The sequence below is a fragment of the Eutrigla gurnardus genome (assembly GCF_963514095.1).
Source record: "Eutrigla gurnardus genome assembly, chromosome: 2".
Lineage (NCBI taxonomy): Eukaryota > Metazoa > Chordata > Actinopteri > Perciformes > Triglidae > Eutrigla > Eutrigla gurnardus.
The window spans coordinates 25,243,734-25,254,858 of NC_139916.1; the positions used below are offsets into that span (position 1 = coordinate 25,243,734).

Consider the following 11,125-nt stretch of genomic DNA (forward strand, 5'->3'; position numbering starts at 1 on the left):
CAGGTCCATTAACAGACTGAAAATGAATTACTAATATTTTGGTAATCAAATAATTGTTGCAGTCAACAAAATGTCAAATATTTACTTGTTGTTTTGACTAAGTTAATGATTTAAACAACTTGAAAAGGGCGCTCAGTAGAGTGATCTTGTATTTTGTCTAATGTTTGATGGAATGAATACAAACCACAAATACCCCCGTCATGACCGCAAGTTTATCAGATATATTTTTCACTGCGCAACAAATATTCTCTTATTTGAATCTAGCTAAACTGGTGTTCACTGTGTAACGCTTCATGTTGACTGTTTAACGCTTCTTCTGATCAGAAAACTGGGACTCCTGCTGTTAGCTCTGTTAGCTGTATCGGCCCCATTAGCTATTAGCTCTGATAAGCCCGCTAGCTGTTAGCTATATTAGCTCCATGAGCAATTATCTCAGTTAACCCCTTTAGATATTAGCTATGTTAGCTGTATTGGTATGTAAGGTAACAGTCAATAAAATATGTTTTTCAAAAGTGTGAATCACTGCAACAACAGGAAGTCCTTGAGCACGTGGTCATGAATAAGCACCAAAAATATTAGGCTAACAGGTCCAGGAGTATGCAAGATTAGCTGTGGATAGACAGAAAGGCAGACATAGATGCACACTCACTGGATTCATAATCTCCCTGCATTACTGTAGAGTTTGGATGAAAATCATATTCATTGCACACAATGTATGCAGTGTGTGCAAGATTACTGTAATGCATCACATCGTGCTCAGTCCCTGTAAGAGTCAACAGTAGTCTAAAGTCTATCTGGGTTTATGTCCACCCTCCAGGGGACCAACATCTGGATCTGCTACTGCCTGGTGCTGCACACCTTTTAAAAGCCACTTCATGTGCATCAGCAACCGATCAAATAACTCCGCTTTCCCATGTAAAGTGCAACGACCTGCTAAACTATTTGGACCGAACGTTTAAACAGCGGTCTGTGACGTTTTCAGCTAAATAAATGTCCTATCGCATCACTTTAACACATCTGTGAATCAATGTACAGCCAGTTCATGAGAGCTTTAACATCTGCTGTTGTGAAATGTACAGGAACAGATGTGTTTCCATTTTCTTTGAAGTAAAGAGTAGAACTGTGTATTGGGCATGAGCAGCAGTTGTTTCTATACTGTATGACTGAAAAGGTGGTACCTATGGAAACTGGATATTTATTTTCCGAGAGAAAATCCAACAAGCAGACGTCAGAGAACCGCCTACGCTGTTTGATGGACACCACAAACACCTCAGGCATCAGGAAGCTAACAAATACAACGATATATAGATCCTAAATCTCACGTGGAAAACGTTTTAAATCTAAGACTCACTTCTGATATAAAACCACCTAAAGGCCTGGAGGCCGGAGAGGATTTATAACCAAATCCAGATCCTCAAGCTCCCGTGTCGGTCTCCTCTGGGGAAGTTGCAGGGAAACAGTGGCGAGGCAGTGTGTGCTGAGTGAGCGATGGTGGGGACTAGTATGAGACTGCTGTGAGAGGATGTTCGCCGCGGGACGAGTGTTTGACTCCCTGCTCCAGACAGACCAGAGGCCCACTATTTACGTTCCCGTTTAGGTACCTGGGGACCGGACTGTGTCTCCACTCCTCCTATACGCTCATGACGTATGGCCTGGCTTTGGTATTTAGAAGAGAAAGGGAGCCTTGTTCTGTGGGCACAATGCTGTATAACTAAACATTAGGAAGAGTACGTTTTCAATGATTTATGTAGGATTCAGAATGGGGGGCTAAATGCCGGAGTGAACAAAGAATTGTTATAGACCTGTTATAACCATTTATAGTCTTCATATCACAGCAATAACAGTTACTTATGGTTTTGTAGTGCTGCCACCCCGTTTCAAGGGAAGAGGATTATGAGATTATTATAGGATTTTTGGAGCCACAAATGTGGTTATCAATTAATTGTCAGTGTTGCCCCTACCATTGCCTGAAATACCTACAATTTTTTATCTACCTGTATGTGCAATTATTGATGATTTCAATATATCTGCAGTAGGGTAATATATTGGCCGGTTAAATCGGCTGACCAGGCTCTCTTTAAAAGAATGCTTAAGGACCGGGTCAATAAGAATGAGAAGGTCAAAACAGAGTGGTGTTTATTAAAAAAAAAAATGACCTCAAACAAAGCGATTCAGCAAAACTAAATGAAATTGAAGCAAATAGATGACTAACAACAAGACGAGATTCACTGATCCGTCACTGGTCAAAGTCATCTGGTTGTCAGCTGATCTGCCATTACTGGTTTGGGTAGGCAGGTGACAAAGCAGCATCCAACAGAAATATTGTGTGTGATAGTTCACCTTCCACCTTCTCTTACATTCTCTCACTCTCGCTCACTCTCTCTCTCTCTCAAACACAAACGCACACTCCTCAGTCCGCCTGACAATCATGTCTATGACAAATAAAATCTGCACTTTGCAGGTTCGGACGGATATTTTTGCAGGTTGGCTGGAACAGATAGTCTCTCACAACAGGTCAACTGGGTATTAAATCACATAGTGATCTCTTCTGGGAAAGCAACACATGGTTGATGAAGCGGGATATACCACGATTCATTTTCAGGTGGATTGTATTTGTCTGAGTGAGAGCAAGAGACGGTCCTGTAACTTGGTGAGAAAATGTAAGTTATGTTTTATAATAAGTATCGGGTATTGTTTCTGATACTGTTCTCATACACGCATTCATAAAACTACTACCCGATCCCACTAACGTAACGTGACGTTAACATCTCATCATTGAGTCTAATAAGCTGCCCAGTTGCTTCAATAACCTGATGTACAAACAATCATCATTTATCAGCAGCTGCAGTATGAAGCTCAACAGACAGTCTAGTGAGTCTCCACCACATCAGTTCATTTATCAGTTCTATCTGTCATGGTTTCACCGACGTATTCCAGCCTGGTGATATGTTAGCGGGTCTCGGGTGGAGAGAGAGACGGTGTTTATGAACATTACAGAGTTACATTACAGCATGAATGTAGCAGTGCATTGTGGGTAGTTTATCTGTTGGTGAATAAATGCTACAACTCCTCAAGATCAATGTCTTGTTGTCGTCCAGCTGATAATTAAAGTGAAAAACACAAGTGTGTCCAATCTGTAAACTTATCTGTAGTCAACTGATGTTGAATACATTCTAAAATAGGAAGAAGCATCTTGCTCCGTCTTACCTCCATCAGGTGTGACGAGCACATCAGTCCGATCTTGCCTCCCCTCCACTCGCTCCGTCACCTCTTCCTGGTCTTCGCTGGGAAGGTTGAACAGCCTCTGACCCGGCTCTCTGCTGGGCTCGCTCTCGTTCAGCTCAACCCCCGCTGGCTGCTGGGAAGTGGTAATATACTGGACGGTGGGGGTTGTGGGGTACTCGGGCCTCCTGGGGGAGCTGGTGCTGACCTCGGGTGTGGTCCTTTGGTAGCTGCTGGTTGGATCACTGCTCTTTGACTCCACGTGGCTTGTCTCCTGTTGTTCTGGCTTCATCTCGTAGGGAAGATCACTTCCTTCAGGCTCAGTCACACTATGAAATGTTACTATTTCTTCCTCCTCCTCCTCTTCTACCACCTCTACTTCAGGCTCCCCTTGCCCACTATCCGGTGTGATGGTCCCCTGTAATTCCTCTTGACCGTTTGAACTTGCTTGGGGATGGATCGGGCTCTGTGGGCTTTCCGGCATGAACGGCGGAAAATTCCCTCTATCCGATCGTCTCTGCTGATTGGTTTGACTGTCGGTACCTCTCACCGGATGACTAACGTTGATCTCACTCTTTGAACTACTGGGTGTCACAACATCTGATGCATTTTGGTGATGTGTCTTACTCTCAGAGTTACTCTGATGAAGAGTCACACTCTCTAGACTTGTATGTGGATACTCTGGGTGTTTTTCACTCCCCAATCCTCGCGTCAGTGGAATGATGACACTATCTGAACTTTTGAGTGCATGCAATAGATTCTGAAAATCTGACTGTGTTGTCAGATCACTGAACGAGGCACTTTGCCCACTTGTTAGACCCTGCGAGGGCTGCCAAGAGGTAGTAGTGTCCTTGTGCGTTTGAGGACTGATAGTGCTTTGCTCTACACTCAGGGGTCTTTCTGTCACTTCCTTTCGGTCTGGATGGTCATGAACTCCGTGTCGCTCTCTCAGCTCCAGCTTGCTTTGCCTGTCTAAGTTTCTGTCAGAACCTCGGGACACAGAGATGACCTTTTTGGAGAAGGACGGGGTGGAGAAGTCTAGGGAATGAGGGAAAGTCTCTGGGAAATCCGTAGGGCCGTAATCATAATCTTCTGGCTCCCCCTTCTCCGGCGGCGATTTGAAGAGAGGAAGATTCCCATTAGGAGGAAGGTGATGCAGTGTGGAGAACTGATCCAATTGGTCAAACCTGGAGGGGTAACTGTTGCGTGTGCCGGCTGTGTCCTCCCCCGTTGGTGCAGCTAAAATCGGTTCATGGGGTTTGTGCGGGTCACAGTCTGGCACAGTGTAGCACATGAGCTTCCCTCCCTTGTTGGGGCAGTGGCAGACCCGGCAAGGCTCCATGTGGAAGGAGTGTCCGGCGTCATACTTTTGCTCCCCGTGGACGCATCCGACGCGTTCACATTCAATGCAACCGTCGCCCGGGTCTGAAACCTCGATGCAGTTCGGTGGCATATCCGGACAGCTGATGAAGTCACAGCTGATCCGACCGCCTCCCATGGGGCAGGCACACTCCGTGCTGCCGTAGTCTACTAAGTAAGACTTCCCCTCAGCCACCTTGCCGTTCTTGAATCCAGCATTGATGCAGTCATAGTACTGGTAACCCTCGCAACTGCAGCCTTTTAGCAGGCAGGAGGCGCAGCAGCTGCCACTCTCCAGCACTTCCTCGATGCAGTTGTCCAGCTGGGGACAGTCCACACCGGTGCAGTCGTGCTGGCACCAGCAGACACTCACGTACAGAACGAGAAAAGAACACGTCAGCAGCGTGACTTCAGCTATTAGACCAGCCATTGCACCCGCCGTATGAACAACAACCAAAGAAGATCAGGTATCCTACACGGCCTTCAGGTTATCTTCAAGGATTCTGGCGTCTTCTGCCCATGTGAAGCATCTCTACTCTGCAAGAAATAGAGGAAAGCGAGACGGAGAAGTATTACTCAAAATGGAAAACAGAACAACATCTGGCTCAATTGCTGAGCTCACGAGAGTCCAATTCTTACAGTTGTCCTAGCTTATGACTTTGCAATCCTCATTAACACCAGCTGCTGTGACAGCACTTTAAATCATTACGCAGGCTCTCGTGATGAAACTTGGAACCTGCCCAAGTTTGTAAATTACTGCCATGTCGCTGATTATCTCCATAGGATCAATTGCCAGAACAATCTCGTTTGCAATCAACACTGAAGTGTAACTGAACATTTCATAATGCTTAAGCAGTCGAGTTTGTTGGAAAAACGATTACGCTTTATAGGAAGCACAGTCCCTGAAGTAATTAGTGTACACCGTCTGCTTTGACTAAACATTCTTGTCCTAAACGACGCGTTTGACAAACTCAAAGTGACGGGCTCCATTCTGGAAGTCAGTTCATAAGTTAATTTCTGTGAAAACGCAGAAATCAAAGCTCATTATTAACATATATAATCATGAGTTCGTATCATAGAGTCAACAGAAGAATCAAAGCCTTGAACTTGACACAAATCCCTTCGGTTTTCTTCCAAAAACGACACATTATTCTTTTTGCCCAAATGTTTTCGGCAGATCTGATAGCTCATCAAAGACACGCGGCATATTTTCCCATGGCAATGGATGCTGGCTACAGACTGTAGGACATCTCCACAAGTAAACACACACCCCCGCATCAAACTCAAACTGCTCTATTCCTGAGCTGATATTCATGAAGTATCTATGAGGTGCTGAATTCAACACTGATTTTTCACAAATGGTGCCGTTAGAAAGCTCCAAATAAGCATGTGACTCATGAGTCGAACATAAAATCCCCTTTAACACTGCCTTTTCCTGAAGGGATTATCACTCCTTTTTTTCCGCAACCGAGGCACGGAGACGGAATGGGGTGTCAGAGTGGTTCGCCTCTGAGTCGGCAATAAAGGAAGTAACGGCGGCGAGATGACCTCAGTGTGAATGGGGAGCGCCGGGAAGCTGCAACAGAGGGTGACGTTGAGATGACGTGTTATGTGCGCGGAGAAGTTTCCAGTTATGATGCACAGCAACTTCGCTTACGCCTGAAGAGTCGTGTTAATGTGCACGACTAGCAAAGGAAAGTCAACTCTTGGTATGCCTGCCATTGTTGTTACACGCTGCTCTCTTTCTGGTTCCGCAAGGCTGGAATACTCAAATAAAAGGAGACACCGATGCGGTATTATGACACAAACCAAAGTTCAGTATCTCTGTGTAAAAATGGCTCAAGTGGGAAGCAGACCTTAACAGCTTTGGGAACAGTTCACAGTAATAAAAACAGCTCTCTACCTTTGCTAACTATGCCTAACGTAATACAGAAGGATCCAAACACATGAACAACTTGACACGTTGCCCTGAGAGAATGTTGTGACACAGCGTTGCATTTATGGAGTAATAGATAATATTCTACAGGGGTGATTTGTTCGTTGCCAGTCTCTCTCGTGTCCCAGGCTCTCCCAACCAGCAAACTGAACGGTAAAAATTGTGGTTATTGTGTGAATATTTCTCCCCCAAAATGATAATTTGAAGATCAATAACTCAGCCTGTGTTACCTTGAATTCTTGATGAAACTTTGCTTCAAGTTGTAAAGTTTATAGAAGGAACTGCAACATATTTTTTCATAGTTCTTGGCTAATGGTGCGGGGTATTATTATTAGGTATTATTGGGCTTGTGGAGGCTTTAAAGTAATACCCCCCCCCCCCCCCCCCCCCCCACAAAGTAATCAATGACTCACCCTGTCTTACCTTGAATTCTTGAAGAGGTTATTTCTCTCTCACGCCTCCCAAAAACAGAGGAAAGTATTGAAGGAATCAAATGATATCAAAAGTTTTAAAAGCTCTCACACACGTGCAGCATGATCCAAGTTCCATATCCAGTTGTATGCTCACATGCACATGCACTGAAACCTTACTATTTAAAAGAGCTCTGACTCACACTGACTGTTTATGCCCAAGTGTTTTGAATAAAGTTGGATAAAGTTTTGCTGTTACTAAATGTGGCCCCCGTTTACTTAAATTCATGAGTTTTCTCTGCGGAGGCAAAAACAAAGTTTTCTTCAAATATGTAAGTAAAATATTCCTTTCAAGTTTTTAAAAGACATATTAAATGGCCTCCAGACCATTCAAATGTCAGTTGTTTAAATATATTTCACAGTGTCAAAGCTAGACAGTTTGCACCACAAAATAAGTCTGATAGTAATAATCAGTATTTCTTTGAAACTTTCAGAGTTGAAGCTTCTTCCTGACTATCCTTCAGCACATCCCCACAGTCTTCTGTCACCAAACTAAGTTCATTTCTAGCCTAGAGGTGAGGATCACCACTGTCCTGTCAGTGGAAGCGACATGCAGCGTTACCAGACACAATAACAGTTGGCACTTGAGGCAAAACTGCAAGAGAAACTGACTGACAAACTGAGGAGCCTGCACAGCCCCGGTGTTTCCCAGAGCAGTGAGGGATTCCTCTGTTTTCTCCCTTCACACACACACACACACACACACACACAGACTCATCTCTAAACAATCCTTGATGTCATGCAGCTCTGCCAACATGGGAAAAAAGAGGATCATTTAAAGCTTCACTTAAGAACAAATAGTGCTGAATTCTCAGCAAGACTTGCACCTTCCTTTTTGCAGAAAATTCTATAAATGTCATTCTGAGCCGCATACTGGGAGATTCATGTGCGCAGTTTGATCCATTAAATACACAATTAGCGCTGTTAACAAATCACTTAGTGTATTGCAGACGAACAGTAACAACACTGACGTTTTTAAGAACTTTTAAAACCTTTTCTATCACACGTGGGTGCAATTAGCAACACGAGAACCTCTAAATGACTCATTCAGGATAGATCCGACCATAACGACTAAAGAGACTGCAACCTGTTATTGTTTTCCTGCTGATAACTGGAGAGAAACAAACTAAACTGAAACACTGAATGCAAAGTAAAAAAAAGTTCAATCAAACTTCAGTTTAAAAAGTCGGGAGCGACTCCTAAAGTTTCTAGGTGGATTAAACAGCGTGTTTCCAGCAGGCGAGCGGAGCCTCTGCGGCTTTTCTCTACGAGGGGAACAGCGGGTCGTGTTACCTTGTCGTGTGCGGACAGATGGGCTGGAGAGCCGCCGGCTGCCGGTCCTCTGAGCGCCGCAACTGTGGGTCTTCTGACCGTCGCAGCGCTGCTGGGACCAGGCGGGCGGAGGGAGGGAGGGGGGAGGGGGAGGTACGAACATTTTTCCCTTCTGGAGACTCCGGAGGAGATCCCATCATGATTCATAATGAAGAGCAGGCTGAGCCCACACAAACACAGCCCAACAGATTGAGTTTTGGTCTGTGGACAGACACGGAACAAATTAATCCAGAATAACGTGTAGGCTTATAAGAAATGTTAAGTGTAGAGGGGGGGAAAGTTATTAGTGCAACACACAATAAAAGAGCCTAAAGTAGACAGGGTTGTTCACAAAAGACAGCAAAGTGGTGTGTCCTTTGTGTCCTCGAACATAAATGATTTAGTTAGAGGCAGACATTGTATTCTCAGTGTCATTTGTAACGAATTGGGGAACAAACTACTTTGTTACACTCATTTATAAACGTCTATTGAGTAACGCTTGAAGCGTATCTAATGTTTAGGATAAAATGCTAGGCTCTGTTCAAAAATATGCCTATACCTTCGCCCTAAAGGTCTTTATACGGTATTCAGAGCCGTATAAAGACCTTTAATAGGGCAGCAAACAACTAGTTGCAATGAAAACATAATGGAGTCCTGGCTACCTGAGTAGAGGCTAATCCCACCTTCTCCTTGCTTTGTTCTACTACTCTCACAAAGCCCATGGTTTGGTCTGTTTGTCAGTGAACAGTTAGTTTGTATGCTTCATTTTTACATTCCTACTCTGTTGTGTTCCACTGGTTCGTACTAACTGCTCTCAACGGTGTCTCTGTCAGCACTGTTGCCATTGTTTGCCCAGTTAGCACTGTTAGCACCATTATCTGTTGCTCAGCTGTCGCCATGTTGAGAGCCGTGTGGAGGCAATCCTTCAATCAGTGAGAGAGGCGAAGTCACGCCCCTTCTGGTGTTCCCATTGGGACCTTATTTTGGGAAACAATATATGGAAGTTAGTGGCGAGAAACAAATACCTTCTTTGATCCCCTTGGAAATTACACATATGGTTTAAAAGATCATTTTGAAATTCACAGTTTGTCGTTGCATCACTTGTGTTGTGTGAAACCGCTCAGTGAACTATACTAGTGAGCTAGCTAACTTAGCTACCTTCCATCACAAATGTAATGTTATCTTACCAGAAGTGTTTTATCCAGTGACTCTTTTTATCAGCCAGGAAAAGAAAGAAGGAGCGATAACTTGTTGTTTGAGTAAGAACATCCGAGTATGAAAGATACAAGCATCAAAGCTTCAGTGAGAGACGTCACTTACATGACGTTTGGGTGTGTAGTCTATTTATTTATGCATTCTTAAATGTCAATAATTAAATAATAAAATGCAACTTTCTTGCATTTTTTTTTAAATTGACAAACATCATAGCAATGTGTTATTGATGGCTCATTTCAAACAGGTTAAAAAAAAAACTTTGCCTCTCACCACTATACCATATATTTCTTTCTAAATAAGGTCCTATGATGCTCCAGCAGTGCATCGCCTCTCCACCAGGCCTGTAATTTGAACTGGTACGTTATCTCAGCTGTAAAGTCCTTTCACAAACAGAAATATTAACTTGCACGTTGTGTTACAAGAATGCGCTAAACAAGTTACAAGATGTAACTCCCCATAAAACATTTTTACATTTCTGTTTGTGTACAGAAAAAACAAAGGAGATAAGTGTTAAAAGTGACGTTTAAAGTTGCTGGTAGGAGTTTTTTCTTTACTTCTGACAAAGCAAGGCAAAGTTTTTCCCCTTCTATCAGTCTTTATGCTAAGATAGGTGAGTCGGCTCTAACTCAGCACATAACAAACAGTATCTATCTTATCGAAGTCTAAGAAAGTGAATCAGTGCATTTTCCCAAAATGATGCACCAAGAAATAAGTGGACATAAAGCATGACTGTGATGTGTACGAATCAGTGTTTTTCTTCTAAAATGATTACTCTCTTTTATTATGTATAAAGTCACACTGTAAGTTCTTGCTGCTCTGCTGCTGCTCTCTTAATCCCCATTAGAGGCTTGTCGTTGGCCCCCAGGGTTAACGTTAGCTGCTGTCCACCACTGTGTTTTCAGGGATCTTACATGTACGTCTTAAATGGAAGGCCATAACCTTGGCTAAACAAGAGCCGTGCACTCACATCATCACTCATGTTGCTGTCCGACTCCTGCCAGTTGCAGTCCGTGTATAACACAAGGCCATAGGCTACCTCGACTTCTCACAAAAGAAGAGATCTCCTCCAGAAACAGGCCTGTTTTTGATTACCTGCTGAGCTCTTCTGCCCAGAGACATAAAGCTGCATGTCATTCATGTGAGTGTGCCTCTTTGGTAAAGGAATAATTCATCCTATCATATATCTTCACCTGTCGGAGGGGAGCGTGACCTGCAATTCCAAATGCCAGAAGAGTAAGTACGTTTACGACTTGAGACCAGTCTTGCATCCCACTTTCACGACACTCCCTGCTTTATTGGAAGCGGCCCCTTTGGAGAGAGGCGTCATAAATTTGGCACCTCCAGAGGACGTTTGAGTTCAAAGAGCGCAGGGAGTGCGAGTGTTGTCTGGGATCAAATGTGGCGTGCTCGATGTTTGAGTGGACTCGCTCATCACGCTGACCTGATCGGCGGTCTGGTCCCCTCTCAGCAACTCTTATAAAGGGTCTAATGAGGAGCTGTCAGGGCTTGGGGTGAAGTGGTGGCCGCTGCTGTGATAAACAGATTAGAGATAAGGCCACTGCCAGTGGGCCAGCTTCCAACTAGAGATGAGAGACGAGGTAAAACAATAGAC

General features: G+C 44.0%; 1 protein-coding gene across 1 annotated transcript in view; it reads right to left on the minus strand.

The window, feature by feature from the left end:
• Positions 1-8,359, minus strand: part of fbln2 (fibulin 2) — a 76,300-nt gene extending 67,941 nt beyond the window's left edge. Inside the window, exons 1-2 of the mRNA XM_084039032.1 lie at positions 8,281-8,359; positions 3,208-5,118 (exon numbers count right to left, since the gene is read on the minus strand). Coding sequence (XP_083895158.1) covers positions 3,208-5,011 — 1,804 coding nt within the window. The 5' untranslated portion in view covers positions 5,012-5,118; positions 8,281-8,359. The remainder of the gene's footprint in view (positions 1-3,207; positions 5,119-8,280) is intronic.
• Between the last annotated feature and the right edge of the window lie 2,766 nt (positions 8,360-11,125).